The sequence below is a fragment of the Gopherus evgoodei genome, chromosome 2, assembly GCF_007399415.2.
Source record: "Gopherus evgoodei ecotype Sinaloan lineage chromosome 2, rGopEvg1_v1.p, whole genome shotgun sequence".
NCBI classification, from domain to species: domain Eukaryota; kingdom Metazoa; phylum Chordata; order Testudines; family Testudinidae; genus Gopherus; species Gopherus evgoodei.
Window position 1 is genome coordinate 170,779,952 of NC_044323.1, and position 25,785 is coordinate 170,805,736.

Sequence of the window (25,785 nt, forward strand, 5' to 3'; positions counted from 1 at the left end):
GTCAAAGTATAAATATTACATTTATTTACCCTGGGTTTACAAGACCGAGCATAACTTAGAACATAAAAGTGGATTTAACAGAAAAGAAAATAGGTGACAAATTAGCTAACAGATGTTGGTAATCCAGCACTAAAGTCATGCACAAAAAATAAGTGGTTTTTATTTAACTTTAAAATGCTAATTAGAATCCTTTAAGCAGCTAACAATTAAATCTATTTGAGCAATACTTTAATTGCTCGTATAGTTTTTTTGGTGTTAAACTGATAGATTAAAAAATGTTGGTTAATATGATTAACAGTTTTATGGTTTTTCAAAAGTTAGGAATATCTACCAGCAGGAGGATGTATTCTTCATTTTCCTTAGTGTGTGTACAATAAGAGGTATAAAAAGCGCACACAACTTTCTGCAGAGCTTGCATTCTTCCTGTAATTTCAACATGTTCTTAAATCCTAAAATAATGTGTTTTGAGGAAATGTGAGTAAGAAGTCAGTGATGACTCACAAGTATAGTTTTTGGAAGAGGGATAAGTAGCAACTTTGTAGTTAGGAATTCATATTATATATTTCATTTAGCTAAAAAGGCCTTGGTTAACTATTTGAAATAAGTATATTAATTGTTCCCATTATAAATCTCTCTGTAACATATGTCATCCAGAAGCCTACCATAGAAGACCTCTGACCAGGAGAATGTTGCTTGAATTTTTATATGAATGCTTTTAAATTCTATTCAGTCCTTTCAAGTTTGAGTGCAGAAAAATTTCTAGTTTGTACATATTTATCTGTTTTAATAATGTAAAATGCTTATTAATTTTTTTCCAGTCTTTTTTGTCCATGTGCTTTCTCTATTTCATTAATTATTTGTAAAGTAGTTACTTCTGGTTCTCCCCACATCCCTTCCCTCCATTTCTCACCACTCTAATTCTGATATTAAAAACATTGATAGGGCATTTAATACTTCAATTCTAACTAAATAAAAGAATTAAAATCATTGGGGATGAGGAAATATAATAATGAAGCCTTTGGGCAAATCTATATAGAAGTAGGACATTGTGATAGTATCCTAAAAGGCAGGACACAGAAAAGGAGTTTAAAATATCCTGTAATAGAGAAGAATTCTAGATTAACAAACAAAAAAAATCAATATTTTAAACAATTATCTAAATAGATAGGAAACAGAAATATACTGTAAGTGACCGAAGTTTTCTGACACCTAAACTTTTTTTTGTTAACTTTTACTTTTTTTGTGAATATTTAAGCTACTGGAAAGAGTAAAAATGCAGTTAGCGTCTTTCCTGGAAGATCCTCAGTATCAAGACCAACATTCTTTACAGACAGAGATCATAAAAACGTTTGGAAGAGTTGGACCTAATGCTGAGCCCAGATTCAGAGATGAATGTAAGTTGCGACTTAAGTAAATGTTCGTTACCTAAAAATAACAATTGAAAACAAAATATGAAATACACTTCATAAGTTGGTTACTGTTTGTTAATAGAGTAACACTGATAGAGAGCATTAGCAGAATGCGAACAATAATACTGAATCAATTCATATTGAGAAATGTTTTCTATAAATTTACAACTCTTCATATTTCACAGATGTATATAATGTGTTTTTAATACTGGTGGGTTTTTTTAAATTCAGGAGCCAATATTCTGCTGTTTTATTTGAAATACATTTGCAACATAGTAATTGAAACCCCACTAGCAGTCCCACTAGAAGCCACCATTTTACCAGCCGTTACCATACATTGGTTGCTGAGATACTTCTGATATTTGTTTCTATATCAGATAACTCTTTTAACAACTGTTGACAAATACTTTTTCAAGAGGCTATAGTACATTGTATTTTTCTCCTAAACAACTGTATGGTGCCATTACTATTGCATAAAAGGAGGGTGGGAATTGCTTATCATTTTATCATAAAAGCTGCCAGAAAAAAGAAAAATTTCTTTGCAAGTTAGTGTATATGGGGGGGAGAGGGGACGGCAGTTTGTGAAAGTCAATGTAAAACAATAATTTGACTCAAATATTTACTCTTCCAGTTGTTATTCCGCACTTACACAAGTTAGCCTTGGTCAACAACCAGCAGTCTGTGGATTCAAAGAGACTGGACATTGCAACCCATCTGTTTGAAGCCTATAGTGCTCTTTCCTGTTGTTGTATCCTTGTGTGGTTATAGTTTTAACTGTTTTCATCCTTTTGTTTTTTAATATTTGGGAATTATAAAATAGCTTGCTCCCTTGGAGTAGTAGTAATAGTATGGGAGGTTTCTCAATAATCTAAAAAGCAGATATTCACAATAGATAGAAGTGAAAATTATTTTTCAAAACCTGAGATTTTTATAATTTTTTTTTAAATATGCTTTTGAGATAGGGAAGAACCCCGAAGATAATTGTGTAGATATATCATGCTTAAATGCCTTCCATCCTCAATTCCCCTTCATTCAGCATCCTTTTGACAAAATGATAGTAGTGACATAGATTGATTCAGGTACTTTTCCGTATATATATATAATATATATTTACCAATACTATTCTTTTTGTCATACCTGTTACGAAAATAACATAGGGAATAAAAAGAGTTTTTGATGGCAATGGACTGTTCCAGTTAAATTCCAGACACTTAAACTATTTTATTTTTGTGTTGTATCATGTTTAATAAACTTGATACAGGGAACCAGATCATAGTAAAAATATTTTAAGCCCTGTCTCGCCTCCATTCTTTTTCCTTCTCACTATCTTCTTCTGAACCTGGTGCTACATATCTCCTGTTATCCAGGATCAGGCCCTAAATATTTTTACATTTAATTCTTTAATTTATTATTCTCATTTTGACTCTGTTTTGGGTCACTTAATATCAAATTGCTAAAATTAACCTGTGAAACACTTCACAACAATTAGAATAAATGTTAGTATATCTTTGTTAGGTAATTTGTTTGCATCTTGTCTTGGGATAAAACCATATAATATCAAATAATGATTATTTTTTTAAATGCCTTAACTGCTTTCCTGCTAGTTATTTCAGAGGATTTAATGGTCAATCACTTTTTGCCTGGACTCAGGTGTTTACGAACTGACATGGAACATCTCTCGCCAGAGCATGAGGTAAGCAACTGAAGTTACCATTCTGATTTGAGGTACAGATGGCAATAGATAGATGAGATGTTTAATCTTTAGCCTTCAGTAGTTAGCATTACAGTGGTTAGTAGTGACTATTGGTTCAATTGTATATCATACCATCGTTTTCTTGTTAGAAAAAAATTAGTGCCCCCTTGAGATACGTAAGCAGAAAGGATTTTTGTAAAACTATTTTCTAAAACTGAAGTAAATGAAAACTTGAAGATTTTCAGCACAGACTGGTTTATTTTTCCTGATGAAAGTGGGAAAAGAAAATGCTGTTTTACCACGTGCCTTTTCTTAAACAGTCAAAAATATTAAAACCAGGAGCCACAACACATTTTAGAAACAAACTCAATAGAAGGGAGATATTTGGAAAGCAGTAATGCTGAAAGGATTCAGCAAATGAGACACGTTTGTAGGGCAATATGGCAGCAAAAAGACTGGCAAAATTTTGAGATGCAGCTCTTGAACCACCGTTATTTGGAAATAGTGTTCATTTCTTAGCAGTTCATTACCCAAAAGATTGGTGAAGTGGATGATGTTCACCGGAAAGCAGCAGAAATGATCAGGTGGCGATGTGGGCTGACTTGAGAAAAGGCTTTAAAATAAATGTAACTTGGCTGAAAGAGAACTATGCACATATTTAAACAAATACAAGTACGTAGGGACAAAATTAGAAAGGCCAAGGCACAAAATGAGATTAAACTAGCTAGAGACATAAAAGATAAAAAGAAAAAATTCTACCAATACATTAGAAGCCAGAGGAAAACAAAAGACAGGATAGGCTCGTTAGTGGGGGGAGGGGGGGAGGAGCAATAACAGAAAATGTGGAAATGGCAGACATGCCAATCTATTAAAAGGGGAATAAGGATAACCCAGGAAATTAGACAAGTCAGCTTACCTTCAGTACCCAGAAAGATAATGGAGCAAATAATTAAGCAATCAATTTGCAGACACCTAGTAGATAATAAGGTGATAAGTAACAGTCAGTATGGTTTTGTCAAGAACAAATCATGTCAAACCAACCTAATAGCTTTCTTTGACAAGATAACAAACCTTGTGGATGGGAGTAAGTGGTAATGTGGTATATCTTGACTTTAGTAAGGGCTTCGGTACTGTCACACATGACCTCCTCATAAACAAACAAGGGAAATAAAACCCTAATGAAGCTACTATAAAGTGCATGCATAATTGGTTGGAAAAGCATTCTCAGAGAGTAGTTGTCAGTGGTTCACAGTCAAGCGGGAAGGGAATATCAAGTGGGATCCCACAGAAATCAGTCCTGGGTCCAGTTCTGTTCGATATCTTCATCAGTGATTTAGATAATGGCATAGAGAGTACACTTATAAGTTTGCAGATGACACCAAGCTGGGAGGGGGTTGCAAGTGCTTTGAAGGATAGGGTTAAAATTCAAAATGATCTGGACAAACTGGAGAAATGGTGTGAAGTAAATAGGATAAAATTCAATAAGGACAAATGCAAAATACTCCATTTTAGGAAAGATCAATCAATTTCACACATACAGAATGGGAAATGACTGCCTAGGAAAGAGTACTGCAGAAGGAGATCTTGGGGGTCATAGTGGATCACAAGCTAAATGAGTCAACAGTGTAACACTACTACCAAAAAAAAGTGAACATCGTTCTGGGATGTATTAGCAGGAGTGTTGTAAGCAAGACAGGAGAAGTAATCCTTCTGCTGAACTCCATACTGAATAGGCCTCAGCTGGAATATTGTGTCCAGTTCTGGGTGCCATATTTCAAGGAAGATGTGGACAAATTGGAGAAAGTCCAGAGAAGAGCAACAAAAATGATTAAAGGTCTAAAAAATATGATCTATGAGGGAAGACTGTAAAAATTGGATTTGTTTAGTCTGGAGAAGAGAAGACTGAGAGGGGACATAACAGTTTTCAAGTACATTAAAAGTTGTTACAAAGAGGAGGGGTAAAAATTATTGTTCTTAACCTCTGAGGATAGGTCAAGAAGCAATGGCTTCTATCTTTAGAAGGAAGGAATCTGACTCTGACTTCGGAAGGGTGAGTCAGGAGTGACAGTAACAATCTGAACATCAGTCAGAGGTGGCAAGAGTTGCACTTCCCTTACCCCAAGTGCTCTCGGAAAGGATCTGTCATGAGTCAGTCAGTGTATGCACAGAGTGAGTTGAATGATTGTAGGGAGTGTCTACAAAAAGTAAAGATAAATTAAAAAGCTGCAGCCGATAAAAGTTGTGTGTAGTTTCATTTACTCTCAACCATTTTGTCATATTCAGTAATGGCTTATATTATCTGAAAAAGTAACTTTTTGAGGATTGTATCTAGGATTAAGATAAGATTGTGTGTTGCCATCATTGCATATAGTTGAACCAATTAGTTTTGTTTAGGTTTATGTGTTAGTTTACAGAATGTGTAAAGTTTAGGGCTTTGGAAGGTTCAATAAGAGGCCTTAAATTGAAGCTAAAGAACTTGCATACACAAATTTGGTTCTCATGATCTGGAAAAGACTAAAGAATTCAGATTCATATTAGTATGTCCTAACTTCGAGCAATTTTATCGTGAGACCTGCTCATCAATGACTTGGCTTTCTATCAACTGTGGCCATGTTGTCCAACATACCACTTCAGACACCAGTGTGATGTATTGGATCACAAGGGCATGTCTTTGCCAATAGTACATTCATTTTGGCTCTTCCTTGGCTTATTGGTCTGCAGGAGAGTTGCTTTTGTCTGCCAGATGAAGTGACAAGCTCCAAAATCAACATACATTGGTGTATCTTTTAGAAACCCTGTTTCTTGGAGATCTTAAACTGATTGTCATGCTCCATCCCACAGCATATGTTTGCCTTGATGGATAATATCAAATGCTTTATTTTTCAAGGGTGAACATGGATTTGGTCTTTCCTCTAGTGTAGACTCTGATCCATGTTAGTACGCACGCATACCCACCCAGTCTTCCCCAAAGTCTCTCAAGTTTCCCTAGGCATAATTAGACTTCCTGAGTTTGATGTTTTTGAGTTACCTGGATTGGACAGAATCATTTGGCTAATGTCAGATTGCTTGTGGCATTTAGGAACAAGTTCAGGAGTGAATCACGCTCTGTTCAGATTGTTTAAAAGGCTTGTATTCAATCCTGTGTTGTAATGCCAGATGAGCTGTGGGCCAGTTCCACTTGGTTTTAGGCAGTATCTGAGAAATGTGTCTGACTCTGGAATTCCCAAAGTTGCCACGTGACACTCTATTTACACTTTTTTTCTTCCCTACTTGTTTTGGGAAAGAAGTAGTCTACTTTAAACAACTAAATATTGACAAATTTAATAAGTGTTAGTATACAAATGCAAGAAGTCTAAATAATAAGATGGGTGAACTTGAGTGCCTGAGGGTATTGATATAATAGGCATCACCGAAATGTGATGGAATGATGATCAATGGGACATGGTAATACTAGGGTACCAAATATATCTGAATGATAGAGTAGGTCATACTAGTTGGTGGCGCTAATATTTGCGAAAGAAAGCGTAGAGTCAAATATAGGTGGTAAATCTTAAATTAATCAAACTACCACAGAATCTCCATGGCTAGAAATTCCATGCTTGAATAATAAGAGTATAGCAGTAGGAATATTCTTGCAACCACCTGACCAGGATGGTGATGGTGAAATGCTCAGGGAGATTAGAGAGATTACAAAAACAGTTAAAATCCCCAATTACTGGATTTACTATTCCCATATTGACATCCTACCTCATGACTGGATGCAGAGATAAAATTTCAAGACACCGTTAATGACTGCTGGTTGGAGCAGCTAGTCCTGGAACCCACAAGGGAAGAGGTAATTCTTGATTTAGTCCTAAGAGGAGTATAGGATCTGGTCCAAGAGATGACTATAGCTGTACTGCTCAGTAATAATGTAATTAAATTTAACATCCTGGGGGAGGGGGGGAATACCAAAGAATCCCACCACGGTAGCATTTAACTTCAAAAAGGGGAACTACACAACAATGAGGCAAGTTAAAATGAACAATCTCAAGAGTGAAATGGCTGCAAACTGCATGAAAACTTTTTTAAAAACACCATAATAGAGGCTCAAACTGTATGTATACCCCAAATTTTTAAAAAAGGACCAAAAATGATGCCTCCATGGCTAAACAACAGAGTAAAAGAGGTGGTTAGAGATAAAATCATATCCTTTAAAAATTGGAAGTGAAATCCTACTGCAGGAAATAAAAAGGAACATAAACTCTGGCAAGTCAAGTGTAAAAGTATGATTAGGCAGACTAAAGAAGAATTGGAAGAGCAAAAGAGACAAACTAATATTTAAAAAAAAATTTAAGTGCATCAGAAGCAGGAAGCCTGCAAAACAGCTAGTGGGGCTACTGGCGATTGAGATGCTAAAGGGGTACTGCAGGGGAACAAGGCTGTTGCAGAGAATCTAAACAAATTCATTTCAGTCTTCACTGCATAGGATGTGAAAAGCCATTCTTAGCCATTCTTTTTAGGTGGCATATCTGAGGAGCTGTTCCAGATCGAGATTTCACTAGAGATAAATTGCACTGTTCTGTTCATTTTCTCTGAAGCATCTGGCATCTCTCAAGACAGGATATTAGGCCAGATGGACCAATGGTCCGACCCAGTATCCGTTCTTACGTTTATGTAAGTAATCAGCTCTCCATCATGGGGTTATGAATCAGTCTCTTGAGAGAGGATCTGCAGCGGTGTTTTACCTATAAAGTCCTAAAACGTTTAGGTCCTTGCTGCATTAACCCATGCCTCTCTCCTTAGCCAATACCATGGCAATTGTGGTCATTCAAAGTATTAAGGCTGGAGAAAGTGGGATGAGGCTACTGATCACAGATTTAGTGAGGGGTTTCCTATTCTGGAAAGCATATGGAGCCCTGGCTAGGTGCTCTTTTATATATTTATAAATTTGAATACCTTTAAGATTTTGTTCTTATATAACTTATAATTGATACAATTTAGAAATTTGAATACACTTTTTTGTTCAAGATAGGAAGCCTGCTTACCTTTTTAATTGGAGTTCTGAGTATATTGCCTCCGCACATTCATACTTTCATATTTAGTAGTCCTCCAACACTAGTATGTTCAAAATAATGGAAGTCAACCAGAACCTCAGTCCTGCATATAATTTCACCCCACCGTTGAGGACTGGACCTTTGTGTGCCTATGGCCCCAATGATTGCTCCTTTCCTAATGGTGCCAAGACCTCTGACACTCAGGTGTATGCTCCCAGTGGTGTGGATCTGCTGAGATAACATAGCTCTCAGAACTTCAGTACATTTTGTGTCAATCTCCAGCCCTGTTTTATCCTTAAACTCTCTGAGACTGCCAACAAGGATATTGGTAGTGATAGTGACTCTTTTGATGCAGGCACCTTGTTGCTGCACATTTTATCATTCATTCTTTAGGAAGGTTGAATGATTTCATCAGGCTTTATGATTAACTCAATAGGAACCAAGAAGTGAATCAAGGAAAGTCCTTGGCTTTCTGCCAAGTCATGAGCCAGTGAAAGCTTCAGGTGATTAGTTTGTGCACTAGATTATAAAATACGTTTTTTAATGTCAGTCCATGCATTGTTACTGATTTGCATAACTGTTCCAACTGCAGTTTTTCTATTATGTTAAAGACAATACTTTAGAGTTTCAGCTTTCATTTGAATTATCTATCGCAAATGTGTTGTATGCTTTGTTCCAGAACACAGGATCTCTGCTAAAACTGACTCCTTTTCAATCAGCCACATTCAATGCCTAACATTTGTGCACACGCACACACACGTTAAGAATGTTTCCTCACTTTAGAAATACAGAAATATCAGTCTACTTTTTTCCACATTCAGTCTTAATGATTTTCTGTAAACCTCTAAAATAAGAATTTTTAAACAAGGTGCTCACTTGCCTCAATTTATAGCAACACTTGCAGACACTATTATAATGATGCACCAGCTTACAATAACACTTCCTTTCAATAAAAGAACTGTAGCACAGGATACCATCTCAACTTCTGTCATCTTTACTTTGGTACAAAACACCTCCAACGATAACTTTAAGGGTTAATTAACACTATAAGCCAAAAAGTGAGAGGGCAGATGCAAATTAATTATAAAGATTAATCTGTAAAGAACAGAAATATAATTTTTTTTATAAATGTTGCTTTGAAAAATAAAGTACAGCTATGGTCAAAGATGAAAAATTAGTGGTTGTGCTTTGATTCATTACAAGAAAGGCATCTTTGAACACAGTAACTATCTAAATAAAAATGTCTTCGTTGAAACATTCTGAATAGTCTTGATGCTTGTAACCAGAGAACAGTGTCATTAGTTATTTGTGTTTTAAAGGTGCTTGAAAATATAATGCACCCTTTAAGATTCTAGCTCTTCCTTAGCTTATGCTAGAGTTAGAGGTTTTTTGGTTTAGTTTTAACCAGAAATATTAATGTTAGAAGAACATGCCTTTCAAATCTTATTTTCCTCTTTGGTGATTTTAGGTTATTTTAAGCTCCATGATAAAGGAGTGTGAACAGAAAGTGGAAAACAAGACTGTCCAAGAACCGCAAGGGTAAGGCATTCACTGCTTTTGGGGGAAGGGTGAGGGGCACAAGTCACTTTTTTTTAAATAATGGTCAAAGAATTTTGTGGGTGTCTTCCTGAATGCTGCCATTCTCTAGTCCAAGGCTTGCACCTGTGAATCCTGTTTTCACATGATCTATATTTAGAAGCAGTTTGTGGTTGTTGCATATCCAATATAAAACATAGGGCAGTGCACTTTCATCTACTTGGTGGAAATGAAGTTCTTGTTTTCACATGTTAGTTTGTTCTTATGCTTCTGGCCAGGGCCGGTGCACCCATTAGGCGACCTTGGCGGTTCCCTGGGGCACTAGCATTTGAGGGGGGGCAGCATTTTGGGTTCTTCAGCAATGACCACAGCGGCTGGATCTTCGGAACCCCAGTTGCCATCAGCATTTAGGTGGAGGGACCTGGGGTGGGGGAGGGCCACCTGCAGCAAGTAAGGGGAGGTTCGGCACGCAGGGGAACCGCTCCCCGCCCCAGCTCACCTCTGCTCTGCCTCCTCCCCTGAGCATGCTGCCCCACTCTGCTTCTCTCACTCCCAGGCTTGCGGCAGCAAACAGCTAATTGGCACCGCAAGCCTGGGAGGCGGGAGAAGTGGAGCGGCGACAGCATGCTCGGGGAGGAGGCAAAGCAGAGGTGAGCTGGGGCGGGGAGCTTCCATGGGGGGGCACCTGAGGGCGGAGGGGGGGTGGGGAGCTGCCATGGGGGGGATGCCTTAGGGTGAGGGGGGAGGCGCAAAGTGGAAGTTTCACCTTGGGCGTGAAACATCCTTGCACCTGCCCTGCTTCTGGCCCATCAGAAGCAATAATTGAAATATTGTCCTGTGTCTAATGAGGCATAGATGCTAACTGGCTACTGGAAGAAATACTTTTGAAAACAGTCAATGACTATTTTCAGGACTGAATAACTTTTTCAGCATAGTAAATGAGACTCTTTAAGTTGTGGGAATTCAGCAGTATTATCTGAAAGGCTTATAAAGAGAGAAAATAGTCAAATGGCAAAGAAAGAGATTTGGGAGTCAGTTCCCAGCTCTGACACTGATTTTCAGTGTGACTGAGCAAGTCACTTAACCTCTCTCTCTCCTTATGTGTAAAATGTTGTTGATAAAAGTACACCTCTACCCTGATATAATGCTGTCCCTGGGAGTCAAAAAATCTTACCGCATTTATAGGTGAAATCGTGTTGTATTGAACTTGCTTTGATCCACCAGTGTGTGCAGCCCTACCCCCCCGGAGCACTGCTTTACGCATTATATACAAATTCGTGTCATATCAGGTGGCGTATCGAGGTAGCAGTGTACTTCTCAAGGTGACAAGGCTTCATTCTCAAATCACTTGGAAAATTAGGAAAGACGGAGTTTGTCAGTGTATGTGGTTGAATAGAACTATTTTTGATGGGGAGGAAAATAGGCTTCAAACACATCTGGTATAGCCCCTGGGACATAGCTATTAGTGCTTATGCTATTGTGTACTGTTTGTAGCTGATAGTGAATAGATCATATAACGAGAATTGAACAACTCCTGCAGAGGTTAGCATCAGACCAACACTTGAAGACTTGACTTTGAATCCACGGAGACTTGAAACAATGCCTAGGTTCTAAGCCAACTTTTTTCTCTGTACTGGTCGTAGTGTATGAAGAGTGAATTGATTCTGGCTAGTCATAGATATCTCTTATGAAGGAGGAGAAATTTGAAGACTTTATAATCTTTACAGAAAGAAAGCAGCATTTAATTTTTTGTACTTTTTTTGCTCTCCTAACAATATAGCTAACAATAGGAGAGATCATATTGGGCTAGTAACCAGTATATTTTCTAGGCTCAAACCTACCATGTGCCACACTACATTAGTAAACTGAAACCAAGAAAGTAGCCTTTCAGAGCTTTATTTCACTGTGCACTCTTCACCCTTCATTGTGCTCCTTCACTACCTCCATCTCTTCCCATTCCTCTGGGTGAAATCAGCAGAACTGGGTGGGCGGGGGGGGGGAGCCAGGCATGAAGTGAAATAATTCAAAGTACAGTCGTTCTCCAGTGATCTTCATGTTCATTTGCTTGTGAAGAGTAGCAGAGGGTGGAGGAACAACACAACAGGCAACAAAGCAGCAAGGGAGAGAGAGAGAAGTAACTTCTCCTATCTGCTTTGGTGACAAAGCACTGGTTCTTGTGGTTAAAGCTTCAGGCACATTCTCCTGTTTCAGAAAAAGTAGTAGAAAACCAGACAGGAGGGATGGGGAAAGCACTTGGAGTGAAGGGCTTGGAGGACCTGAGCAACATAATGAAAAAATAGATCAGAGAAAAGATAAGGAAGGCAGAGGTGACAAAAACTTTGACCAGAGAAGAATAAGAAACTGAAAAGACAAAGTGGATACATTCAGAAATATCCCTGGTGTCTTTTTTTGGATAGGAGTAAGAGGAGAAGCTGTGGGCCTGGCTATAAAGCATTTTAAACAGTAGCTCTTTGCTAGTGATTCACTCCTAGAGTCCATATGCCATTATAAGTGTTGGTTGCAGCATCTGTGATAAGAGGGCTTAGCTTGGCTCCAGCACAGTCTGCCACAGTACCTCCTCAGTAGATTTTGAAAACCATAAACGTGATAGTTACCCCCATTCAGCTGCGATGTAGTGTAAACATAGTCTACGTTCCTTTGGGAAGATGAAAGAATAGGCCTCAAGTCAGAAGCAACTCTCTTCACTTAGGCTATGTCTTCACTACCCGCCGTATCGGCGGGTAGCAGTCGATTTCTCGGGGATCGATATATCGCGTCTCATCTAGACGCGATGTAGCGATCCCCGAACACACTCCTGTCGACTCCGGAACTCCACCAATGCGAACGGCGGTAGCGGAGTCGACAGGGGGAGCCGCGGACGTCGATCCTGCGCCATGAGGACGGGAGGTAACTCAATCTAAGATACTTCGACTTCAGCAACGCTATTCACATAGCTGAAGTTGTTTCTTAGATCGATCCCCTCCCCTAGTGTAGACCAGCCCTTAGAAGCATTGATGGGCTGCTCTTTTTAATTGAACAGAGAGAAGAGTTACTTTTGGGGATAATATGTTCTCTTCTACTAAGTATCTCTCTAAGTGGACAGGGTTGGTTTTGAATAAGCCATACTGTTTTATCTCTCTGCAGCTTTAGTCTAATGGTTGTTTTAGATTAACTGCAGTTTTAAAAACAAATTAGTAAACAGCACCCTAGTAGCAAAAAAACTTGATTCAAAATGTAACATTTTACAACTGAAGAATACATTTTGATACCACATTGAGTACTTCCTGTGCAGCGTGGATACAAATGTAAGTATTACACGTGCATCAGTGACGCTGCATCCAATTAATTTCCTTCTTGAATGCTAACTACTGAGAAGTAAGATTGAAAAAGAGAAGTCTTCACAACATGTCACACTTGTTTCCTTTGTTTAACCTTCCCTTTTTTGTATCTTTTCAGTACTAGATTTTTGTTGCAATATTTTTTCAAAAATGTGTCGAAATTTGATAGAAAATATTTTATGACTTAAGATATGTCCACACAAACTTCTTGGTCCTCCTAAAGCCAAATCAAAACTTGGTCATTTTATTAGAAACTTTAGATACCCCTTAAGTGGTTTTAAAAAAAAAATACATTGTGGCAAAGTACCTGCTTCTCAGCTGGCTCAGTCACTTTGCCCTGGAGACCCAGGCTTGGGCAAAGCAGAATCCTGCCAGGTCACACAGGGTCTGACTGATCCTTCCCTCAGTCAGTCCCTTGTGATGGTTTTCTCCCCTTCTGGGGACAGAGTGCAGTCTTCCTTGCTGGAAGAGTTCAGAGTCCTGCTGCACCTACTTGCTGGCAGCTTCTCTGCTGCTCTCATTCTCTCCCCCTCCCCTCCCCTCCATGTCAGGGAGGGTTTAAAAAGGTCTCCAGCAATTGGGACCAGCTGAACCTAATTAGTTCCCTGGTAACCCCTGTTCCAGCTGAACCTTATTTCTCCATGGTTATCTCTCCTCAATGGATAGGGAGAGGCCTTTTAACACCCTGGAACTAATTACTACCCCTCCCTTTGTAGCCATTTGTCCTGGGTTTGCCACAACATTTAAATCCTTTATAAAAATGTAACCAAAAGACAATCAAGTTACCAGTATTTAGGAATGTGATGCAAGGACCTTTGAACCAAATTATAAGGTTTCTCACCTGATCAATACATTTAACTATTTAAACTTTGTAATACTAAACATGTTTCATAGATATACTTGTTCTTAAATGTTTCCACCTGTCTGGCTTATAATATTGTAAGAATGTTATCTGTGAAAATCTGAACTAGTTCTAAGTTCTAAAGCAGAGGTCGGCAACCTTTCAGAAGTGGTGTGCCAAGTCTTCATTTATTCACTCTAATTTAAGGTTTCTCATGCCAGTAATATTTTTTAACATTTTTAGAAGGTCTCTTTCTATAAGTCTATAATATATAACTAAACTATTGTTATGTAAAGTAAACAAGGTTTTTTAAAATGTTTAAGAAGCTTCATTTAAAATTTAAATTAAAATGCAGAGCCCCCCGGAGCAGTGGCCAGGACCCAGGCAGTGTGAGTGTCACTGAAAATCAGCTCGTGTGCCGCCTTCGGCATGCGTGCCATAGGTTGCCTACCCCTGTTCTAAAGTATTCCAGAAACTGACATTGTCTTAAGCTGTGACACTGAGTACGTTTTCCAGATGTGAAGAGCTCTGTGTAAGCTTGTCTCTCTCACAACAGAAGATATTACATCACCCACTGTGTGTCTCCAAAGTTCTGAGGTTTCCCTAAACCTTTGTTTTCATACAAGACTTTCAGAATGAAAATAAAATGTGTAGCATAGGGCCTGATATCCCTCCGTTTAAGATAGGTTTTCTTTTGCTGTCTCCCAGCCCCAGGCTTTCTTCCTCTTCTGAAACTAGCCCAGTGCATTTCCTTTCACAGTTAATGCATGGAACACACTACTTTCCCTTCTAAAGCAGCTTTTTCTGGGATAGATTCGTGTAACATAGGTTGAAGTGACTTCTAGTTTTTGAATAGCTGGTATTAAGTAAAAGTTTTGATTCTTTATATAATCATTATCCCCTTCTTTGATAATCAATATCCCTTTGTTTTGACTATGAAATCCAGCTTGCATCTTTACAACACAGTTTTCTTAGAGCAGCTAAGCTAAAAGCAAAGTTTGCTACCAGTGGTTCCCAGACGGCTCTACAGATTGCTGCTGATCCACGGAGCTGACTGGTCACATGGCTCTCTCCCTGTTTTCAGACTGATAAATATCATTAAATGGCCATTTAAAATATATTATATACTTTCCTAGTATTAAAGCTTGAGACTATTGACTGTTGCCAAAGAGATTTTTTTAGTTAACTTTTCACTTTTGCGAAGTTATAAATTATGATATTATGCCAAATTCGCTTCATCAGTGTCAGATCAGCACGATATATACAGAGCCATTATGTAAGAAGGTGATTTTTGTTATATGCGACTAAAGCAAGACATACTGTGAGCCCAGGTTTCAAACTTGTGTTCTTAAATGGACATCTAGACATCCAAATACAGATTTAGGGGCTCAAATGCAGAATTGGACATTGGGAAATGTTAAGTTTATAGAATATTATTAAATAGAATAAAGTTTAAGAATAATTTTGAATGATTTGATGTTCCATTTTATAGCAAATAAGTTTTTTCAAAGTATTCCTACAGCATATGAGAGTATATACGTAGAGGCCCTAGTCCTGTGTCAAGGCCTTATTGTAGCAGGCACTATACAAACATATAAATAAGGCAATCCCTGTCCCAGCACTTAGTCGAGGATAATAGCAAGACTCAATAGCTAGAAGAAAAAAGATCAAAAGAAAGAACAGGGTTGATAGGATGCTGCAATAGTAAAATGAACATGTTATGTATAATCTAGCTTTTATAGCATAAGTGATAATTATATCATTTAAAAGTGCATTTCTGTATTCAAGCAAGTGAGTATGAGATGTGAAGTATTTGCATAGATTTTTGTTTATGGAGAAAGGAAAGAATATAATGTCTCCTTTTTGAGTGCCCCTCTGCTCCAGGTAAAGAGTATTCTTCTTCGAATGATGGTCCATATATGTATTCCAATCCTGGGTGTATATATGCGCCATGCACCAGAAGGTTTTCTTAGCAGTCTCCGTTGACCTGCATGTGCATTGTGCCTCCCCTCATGTTCCCGGCTGAGGGTATAATAGGCTGTACAGATAGATGCCCCTCCACTTCCCTCTTACTGCTGCATGGCCTGAGTCAGAACCCCTGTTCCTTCACACTGTTAGTCTTTTAACTAAGAGAGTGACTTGAATAGTTTATCATTCTTGTAGTTGTGCTTTTGTTTTGTTTTTTGGTGGGTAGCATAGATAGTTGTATATAGTCATAGTCAGTGATAGCAAAACCCCATCTGGGGTAAGCTTTTCTCTCCCTCCACCCTCCCGGGACTGCTCCGAGGTTTAAAAACTGTTTCTTGTCCATGCTCATGCTCCATGAGCAATGAGCACCAGCAGTGTCTGTATTGTCCCAGGGAGGCTCACATTGCAGTTCATTGCATGATTTGTAAATCTTTCCCACCTCAGACTGAGGAGTTTCGCCTCCAAAAACATCTGATGGAGGAAGCCATGAGGCCATGTGCTCACTTGGATCTGGAACTGTCAGTGCCATGTAGTCACTGGTGGTGAGCACTCCTCCCAGCCCTCCACAAGCCCCAGTACTGATGATCAAGGAGAAGCCCAAGCATGAGAATAAGAAGCACTCTCATGGGCAAAAGAGCAGGTCCCCGTTGAGGGCTGCTCCTAAGCGCATCGTTTCCTCCCCGAACCAGGTCGGGTGAGATGTCGCATGTTGTCTCAGCCGCACTGGTGTCCAAGCTTCCACGGATGGAGGTACCTACGGTCATTCCTACCCGCCCACCTGGAGTGGGAGCACCGCCCATCGTGCTGCCACCTCCATACCACCAGTGCCACAGACACTGCCTGTGTGTTCTGGCATCTCCAAGGGCGCTCCCCGGACTCCCAGCCGCTTGGAGCTTCTTCTCCTGATGGAGGAACTGGTTCTGCCCTAACCACACTCTCCAGCAAACAAACTGCTTCTGCCAGACAGGCTTCTGTTGGCATTGCACCACGGCTCCACTGCTGGTTCCATTGCTGCCTTCTTTGGAATTGGAGAAATTCTCAGATCCGGAACCCTCCTTTTCCCTAATGTTTCTGCACAGCTCGAACTTGTGTCCCTGGCTGCCTTATCCACCAGCATACAACCCAGCAGCAAGGGGGCTCATCCCTTGGCCATACTGGGCGCCCTGGAACCCATACACCAGCAATCTCCACCCTACCATGCCTCCCCCCGCTCTGTCCAGGCTCTTCCACCAGCACCATCAAGCTCTGAGGATTAAGCAGACATGGGGCCGTACCACCAATTCCTACAGCTGCTTCCTTCTGATCGGATGAGGTTCTCATTTCTCCCGCCCTGTCTCCCCCAGACAATTACAGGCAGTATCAGGACCTGTGGCAGTGGACCTGGACAAACCGCGGGAGGAGGATACAGGACTAGGTCCCAGACATTCTCCTGCCTCAGGGACCGTATAGGGTGGTGCTCCCTATCAATGATGAAATCCTCCAACAAACAAGGGTAGTGTGCACACTGCTGCCTCCTGTACCCCCGCACCAAAGTGTGCAGAGCAAAGGTACTTCATCCCAGCTAAGGACTTTCTCTTCTTCCATGCCCCTCCGCCCCCCCCAGCTCTTATGTTGTGCACACAGCAGTGGAGTGGGCATGCCAGTACACACACAAGTACACGCCTCCAGACTGAGCAGCCAAATGACTGAACTTTGGGGGGAGAAAGGTCTGTTCCTCTGCCGTGCTGAAATTTCAGATGGGTAATTGCCGGGCCCTGCGAGCCAAGTACAGTTTTAATAATTACCACAGATAGAGTTCCAGGACAAGCTACCTCCAGACAAGAAGCAGCAATTTCAGGTGTTAGTGGACAAAGGGCACCTGGTTGCCACGGTGGGCCTCCAAACAGCGATCGATGTGGCTGACACTTTCTCTCACTGCCTTGTAACTGTGCCGGGACTCATGGCTGCAGTCATCTGGCTTTCCTTGGAAAGTGCAAACTACTAGAGCGGACCACCACTTTGATGAGGACAAGTTGTTTTATTCAAAGACTGATATGTCCCTTCACTTGTTGAAGGACTTCAGAGCCATGTTACAATCACTGTACAATGGCTGTAAGGCACAAGCAGCAACACCAGCAATTCCTCCCCCACCTGTATACCCCTCCCTGGCCTAATACCAGCAGTAACAGGAAACCCCATACAGATAACACCAGTCCCAGCAACAGCAACGCATCGCCTCTGCCAGGGCCACCTCCTCGACCTTCTCCCACCAACACCACAATTCCCAGTTTTGACGTGTCAATCGAGCTGCAAACACCTGGGGCCTCATGTCCTCTTCAGGGGGGGAGGGCCGGTTTGCCCTATTTGCCCACAGTTGGGGCAAGATCACCATGGACCGTTTGGTACCGTAGGTCATCCACCACAGATACTCCATAGAATTTCTTGCTTTTCCCCCACATTTCTCCCCTCCTCCCACTACCATCACTTCCTTCTCCAAAAGGAAGCCGGTGCTCTTCTCACAAAGGGAACCATAGACTATGTGGCACCTCACTACACAGCGAGAGGCTTCTACTTCCCATACTTCCTCATCCCAAATTAGGGTGGAGGGCGCCCACCCCATTCTAGATCTTTGGCTACTAAACATCTTTATCAGAAAAGCCAAATTCCATTTGGTGATGCTGGCATCTGTTATCCCCATCCATTCTTTGAAAAGTCATGGAAGATTGGAGAGATTCTAGACAACTGGAAAAGGGCAAGTTTAGTGCCAATCTATAAAAAGGGAAATAAAGACAACCCGGGAAAATTCAGACCAGTCAGCTTAACTTCTGTGCCCAGAAAGATAACAGAGCAAATAATTAAGCAATTAATTTGCAAATATCTAGAAGATAAGGTGATAAGTCAGCATGGATTTGTCAAGAACAAATCATGTCAAACCGAACTGATAGCTTTCTTTGACAAAGTAACAAGCCTTGTGGATAGGGGGAAGTGATCAATCTGGTATATCTTGACTTTAGTAAAGCTTTTGATACTGTCTCGCATGACCTTCTGATAAACAAACTAAGGAAATACAACCTAGATGGAGCAACTAGAAGGTGGGTGAAAAACTGTTTGGAGAACTGTCCCCAAAGAGTAGTTATCAGTGGTTCACAGTCATGATGGAAGGGCATAGTGAGTGGGGTCCCACAGGGATCAGTTCTGGGTCCAGTTCTGTTCAATATCTTCATTAATGATTTAGATAATGGCATAGATAGTACACTTACAAAGTTTGCAGAGGATACCAAGCTGAGAGGGGTTGCAAGTGCTTTGGAGGATAGAATTAAAATTCAAAATGGCCTGAAATAAATAGGATGAAATTCAATAAGGACAAATGCAAAGTACTTCATTTAGGAAGGAACACTCAATTGGACACATACAAAATGGGAAATGACTGCTTAGGAAGGAGTACTGCGGAAAGGAATCTGAGGGTCATAGTGATCCAGAAGTTAAATATGAGTTATCAGTGCAAAAAAAGCAAACATTCTGGGAGTGAATGAAACATTAGCAGGAGTGTTGTAAGCAAGACATGAGAAGTAATTATTCCACTCTACTCTATGCTGACTAGGCCTCAGCTGGAGTATTGTGTCCAATTTTGGGTGCCACATTTCAGGAAAGATGTGGACAAATGGGAGAAAGTCCAGAGAAGAGCAACAGAAATGATTAAAAGTCTAGAAAACATGACCTATGAGGGAAGGTTGAAAAAAATTGAAAAGGTTTGTTTAGTCTCAAAAAGAAAAGACTGAGAGGGGACATAACTGTCTTCAAGTACACCTCTACCCCTATATAACACGACCCGGTATAACACGAATTCAACTATAACGTGATAAAGCAGTGCTCCCGTGGGTCGGGGCTGTGCACTCTGGTGGATCAAAGCAAGTTCGATATAATGTAGTTTCTCCTATAATACGGTAAGATTTTTTTTGGCTCCTGAGGACAGCATTATATCGTAGTAGAGGTGTACGTAGTTGTTACAAGGAGGAAGGAGAAAAATTATTGTTCTTAATCTCTGAGGCTAGGACTAGAAGCAATGGGCTTACATTGTAGCAAGGGAGGTTTAGGTTGGACATTAGGAAAAACTTCCGAACTTTCAGGATGGTTAAGCACTGGACTAAATTGCTTAGGAAGGTTGTGGAATATCCATCATTGGAGATTTTTAAGAGCAGAGTAGACAAATAACTGTCAGGAGTGGTCTAGATAATACTTAGTCCTGCCATGAGTGTAGGGGACTGGACTAAATGACCTCTTGAGGTAACTTCTAGTCCTGTGATTCCCCATGGGACCTAGTTTGCCGCTCTTGACATGAAAGACATCTACTTCCACATCAACGTTCACCTGACCCACCGGAAATTTCTCCATTTCCAGATGGGATGCTACCACTACCAATTCTGAGTCCTCCTTCTCAGAATAGCAATGGCTCCATGAGTCTTCCCAAAGGTCTTCGCTGTTGTGGCAGCTCAAATGCACTGCCTCAGCTACTTGGTATATCCCTACCTGGACAGCTCGCTCCTTGTCACACTATCCCAACAAGAACTCATCTCTGCCATCCTTGCACTTCGCACGCTCCTGATCTTTCTAGGTATCTGCCTCAATGAGGAGAAATTGGTGCTCATATCTACACAATATACTTTATTGGGGCGTGGCTTGACTCAGCTGTGGCACAGGCCTTCCTTTCAGCAGACTGCTTCACAACAGTGACAGCCATAGTTGTGGAACTGCACCACAACCCACACACCACAGTCCACCATTGTGTCTCCCTCCTGGGATATATGGCAGCCTTTATATCCATGACACTGCACACACATCTACACATACTTTGCCTCCAGTTCTGGATCCTCTCCATCTACAAACCCCACATGGACCATTTGGAGGCCAGAGTCACTGTTCCCCAGATGGTTTTGACCTCCATCACATGGGAGACCAACCCTTCCAAGTTTATGGTTGATACCCCCTTCACCTCTCCCATCCCACAGGCCATCATCACAACAGACATCTCCTTGGGGGCTCGGGGACCCGTCTAGACCATCACACAACCCAGGGTGTCTGGACGCCAAAAGAGGCCAGAGTGCACATCAATGTGCTCGAACTGAGGGCAGTCCATTATGCATGCCAGGTGTTTCTTCTCATTCGATCCCACCACATTCAACTACTCTCCAACACCATCGCAGCGGTAGTGTACATCAACAAGCAGGATGGTGCTGTGTCTCCCCCTCTCTGTTCATAGTCCATCCATCTTTGGAACTAGTGCATCAAATACTATGTGAAGCTCCAAGAACTGTACCGCCCTGGCACCCTAAATTCCCTGGCTAGCGTGCTCAGCGGGACTCTATCTCAGCCATGAGTGGGAATTGGACAATGCCACTTTTCACTACCTCTTCCTCAAATGGAGCACCCCATGCTGGGATCTTTTTTCCACTCATGAGAACCCGCAAGTTGCCCCTTTATTGTTTCAGGGGAGCCATGGGGGGAGGACTCACAGGGTGACACACTTCTCCTGCCCTGGACAAGTGATCTCTGCTATGCCTCCCTCCATTCCCATCCATCTGTCAGTGCCACACAAGGTTCAATGGGACTGAGATACTGTAATACTCATAGCCCCATTCTGACCCCATCAGTTTTGGTTCACAGACTTCCTCAGACTTTCCACCTGAGTACTACTCTGCCTCAGGACACTCAGAGATCTCCTCACACAAGATCAGGGCCGAGTCCAGCATCGCAACCTGGGCCCTATTCACTTTGCAGCCTGGTTTTTGCTTTAGGATCATGGAGGGTGCCTCTGTGTTTATGCACCCTACCACCATCTGCTTCATGAAAGGTCTCCTCAATACCTTCCCACCAGTATTCTGGCCCACACCCCAGTGGGACCTTAATCTGGTTCTTTCCTCCCTCACAAGACCACCCTTCAAACCAGTGGCAATGTGCTCCCTCTCACATCTCTCCATGAAAGACATGTTCTTAGTGGCCATTATCTCAGCTAGATGGGTCAGCGAACTGGGAGCCATGATGGCTGGCCCCCTCCTCCCCGCTCCCCACTGTATTCCATAAGGATTGTTTCCTTACAGCTACTCCTTAAGTTCCTGCCAAAAGTGGTGTCAGAGTTCCATCTAAATCAGTGCATCCACCTCCTTATTTTCTGTCCCAAACCACACACTTCCCATGCACACATAGTGCTGCATTCCCTCAAAGTCCACCATGCATTGGTGTTTTGACTCTACAGAACCTGCGCCTTTAGTGCACCGGCCAAACTGTTTGAAACCATTGCCATCCAGTCCACGGATCAAGCCTTCTTCTCCCAACGAATCTCCAAATGGGTCTCTGGGTGCATCAATGAATGATACACACTATCTGATGTACCGCCGCCTGATAGTGCACAGTGCACTCTATCCGAATGCAAACAGTCAAATTGGCCTGTCTTGTGGACATCTCATGGCAAGACATCTGTTGAGCATCAACGTGGCACTCAATACACATGTTCATATCTCATTACGTCATTGCCCAAGGGGCAGCTGTGGATGCTGCAGTGGGCTGTGCCATACTGCAGACTGCACTTCCTCGTACAACCTCGCACCCACATCCACACTAATCACTCTTGCTACTCACCCATGTTTGGAATACCTGTAGGGACCATCACTTGGAGAAGAGGAGGAAGTTACTTACCTGTAACTGCAGATTCTTCCAGATGTGTGGTCCCTATTTGTATTCCAATACCCGCCCTCCATCCTCTCTGCTGTGAACTGGTCTATTCAGGAGTAAGGGGAGGGTCACTGGAGAGGCATCAATCCACACAGCCGATTATACTCTTGGCTGAGAGCACAAGGAGATACATTTGTGGGTCAACTGACACTGCTAAGAAAACCTTCCGGCGCATGGCACGTGTGCACCCACATTCGGAATACCAATAGGACCACATCTCAAAGAACCTTTAGTTACAGGTAAGTAACTTCCTTTTTGGCGTATGGGAGAACAATTCATAACTAATTTTCACTTATTTGACCTGCCTTGACATCCAGGGAGGTTTGAAGTGTTGGTATTGTTTCTGATTGCTATGTGTTTGATTTCAGGAAATTCATTTTTATAGACTTGGATGCTGTAATCACTTTGATAATTATCAAATGGTCAGAGTCCCTGCTGAGCTTTGAGGATTCCATTTTAATTTTAGTAAACCGTGATGTTGCATTATGTGGAAAGAAAGTTTTCCTTGACATTTTAACCACAAATGTCTTGATATAGTACAGGAAGTGCAGCACATTTATTAGCCCTTCTGCCTTTTGTGATACTAATTTATAGAATGTTCTGTCTTGTGACACATTTCTACTGTAGTGACAGTTATCTGTTTGCTGGGAAGTTGAACACTCTAGTTCATTAGAAATTCCAGAGGAGTGTCTATGTGACTGTGTGGCTTTTTCAAACCTATTGCCACACACTCCAGTTTCTTACGTTCAGTAGTTTTGGCTTTATTGCTTTTCTGATTCTGATTTGAGATTAGATGTGGTCTTCCAAATGTATAGTACTTGGACAAATGAAGGCTTAGAGTTTATATTTCCAACTAGAAGGTGACAAAGTAGATGCTTCACAAAGGCATTCATCCTTAAGAAGTAATCATCGAATTATTAAGCTAACATTAACTTCTAAAGATACAGTTAAAGTGAGAACAGAGAAGTGAGAACTTCTAAAGATATTCAAAAGAATTTGCAAATGCATTTTAAAATTCTTCAGTAGGACTCTGAAGGACCTCTAGGGCTACTTTTTCCTGGAACTATGAAAACTACCATTTGGGTTGAGTGTGCTACCGGACCCTGAGGTTCACAAGTAATATAGAAGCTTTGATGGTACTTGAGACACACTGCCACTGTGGAGGCTAGAAGGAAATTGTTGTTTGTCTGATATATAGACTTGTCAACCAAGTGTGTCCTTGGGTTTGGCTTTTTCATAGCTATTCATAACAGCCTAGTCTTTCATGATTTTTAAACCACGAATGTGCTGATAAAGACACTTATGTTGCCTATTAAACAGCAGACCACAACATTCTTTGGGTTTTTTTAGTTCTCTTATGTAACTAATTTCTTAACTCTTTCCTAGCTCAATGTCAATTGCTGCAAGCCTTGTGAGTGAAGATACAAAGACCAAGTTTTTGAACAAAATGGGCCAGTTGACTACATCAGGTGCCATGCTGGCCAACGTGTTTCAGAGGAAGAAGTAAAATTTGGAAAATAAATTCAAATAAACACTAAGATGGACCTCATGCAGGCTGGTTCCTTGTACTTGAAGTACTTGCCTTTTTATTTCCCGTCTGATGTTCTTGTAATATAATTTTATTCTAACCTCCAAAGATATTTGCACTGCTTTTGAATATCGCTGTGTATCTGTTAAATTTTGGGTTAACTGTGGTTGGTATAAAACTGAATTCATAGCCTGTACCAAGTCCCTGTTCTGTGTTCTTGTCTTTCCAGCATTTTTTATATAGTGAAAGGTATTTTTTATTTTATTTTCTGACAAGATATCAGCAAATATCTGTATTATACACGGAGCTATTACAATGGTACTTAAAATAATGTAAATTTGAAGTCATTGTGATAAAGTAATAAAAGTGGAGATTACTTATGTATTTAAATTATGAAAAAGTAGTGCAGACTTTTTTATGTTTCTAAAATGACAAGGAAAAGCCACCAGCACTAGTCTCTGCTTTTTGGATTGTGTTTTTGTAAGTACTGTACATTTCCAGTCTAGCGGAATTGCAGCACATAATGTATAAAACTGCTTGCACTGCATTGATCCATGGGAAACATTCAGCATTTCAGATGCTTCAGTGTGTATTCTGTAAGTAGTGTATCAGATTCTCCAGATAAACCTCTTCTATCTGAGGTTTGTTTTTTTTTTGTTTTGTTTTTTAACTTTAACTGAAGCACTTTAACTATTAGTCTACCTACTGAAAGGCACATGCCCTGATTAAAGAAAGTAAATTGATGATCAAGATTAATCATACCAAGTATTCAAGCTTAAAGGGTCTGACTCCTCTAGAGTCTTGTAAGGTCCTTAGGTCAGAGCCAATGCACTGCACTAGAGATGTCTACAGACAGAACCATACGTAATAGCAAAAGAGCGATCTCATCTTCCCCTCACTGCACAGTAGTGTGCAGTGCGATAGCTAAAAGCAATAATTAGATTAGTTAGCTTATCTAACTCAATTCAGACTTGGAAGAAAATATTTTAAATAATAAATTAATGAGAATTTGTGACATACAAAATGTCTCAAATATTCTCAAGTAGATTATATACATGTTTATAAAATCCATATACCTATTTTTAGAGAATAAAAGCAATCTTTAAAAGCAGTGTCTTTAACAATTATTCGGGGTTTTTTTAACAATGAAACCTTGACAAAGCATCTTCACAAATTCCAAGTGTGTCCTTGTTCTTATGGACACTTCCACTATATTTTGGTTAATGTAAGCATCTGAATGTAAACTGAAGTGCTCGTGTCAAACAAAAATTCTAAATGGAAAAAGTGAGATTCTCTGAAAGTGTCACGATACCATTAGAATTTGACGTATTAATTTTTTTGGCAATTGGGGAAGTGAAAGGAGTGAATAGATAACAAAAGAATAGATTTCTGAAACAGAATGTGGATGTAGTGTTCCCCATGCACATAGCTAATACCCACTACTAATATCCTTAACTACTTTGTATCTTTGCCTAATGGCACTGGATGCACATTGCCCAACATACTTGCAAAGTGAGAACCTGCTACACCCAAATCACAACAGTCCTTTTTTACACTGTACAGAGAGGCCTTTTAACAGACAGCTCAGTTCCTTCCCATAGTTGTTACCATGAAATAACTATGCTCTTACACACTATCTGACTGTGAAATGATGGAGACATTCCTGAAGAATTGGAAGTGGCTAACTTTCCTGTCAATTGTTCTGTTATAAATAAAGAGTTTTGCCTATGA

At 40.6% G+C, this 25,785-nt stretch overlaps 1 protein-coding gene across 6 annotated transcripts in view; it reads left to right on the forward strand.

The window, feature by feature from the left end:
• Positions 1-25,785, forward strand: part of RELCH (RAB11 binding and LisH domain, coiled-coil and HEAT repeat containing) — a 122,535-nt gene extending 96,750 nt beyond the window's left edge. For 5 of the 6 annotated variants that reach the window (XM_030552244.1, XM_030552246.1, XM_030552245.1 and 2 more), the window contains 5 exons: positions 1,256-1,394; positions 2,041-2,157; positions 3,014-3,102; positions 9,607-9,677; positions 23,913-25,785. In XM_030552244.1, the coding sequence (XP_030408104.1) occupies positions 1,256-1,394; positions 2,041-2,157; positions 3,014-3,102; positions 9,607-9,677; positions 23,913-24,033 (537 nt within the window). In that variant the 3' untranslated portion in view covers positions 24,034-25,785. Of the gene's footprint in view, positions 1-1,255; positions 1,395-2,040; positions 2,158-3,013; positions 3,103-9,606; positions 9,678-23,912 lie in introns of those variants that run through there. The other variant, XM_030552247.1, reaches the window with a different exon arrangement.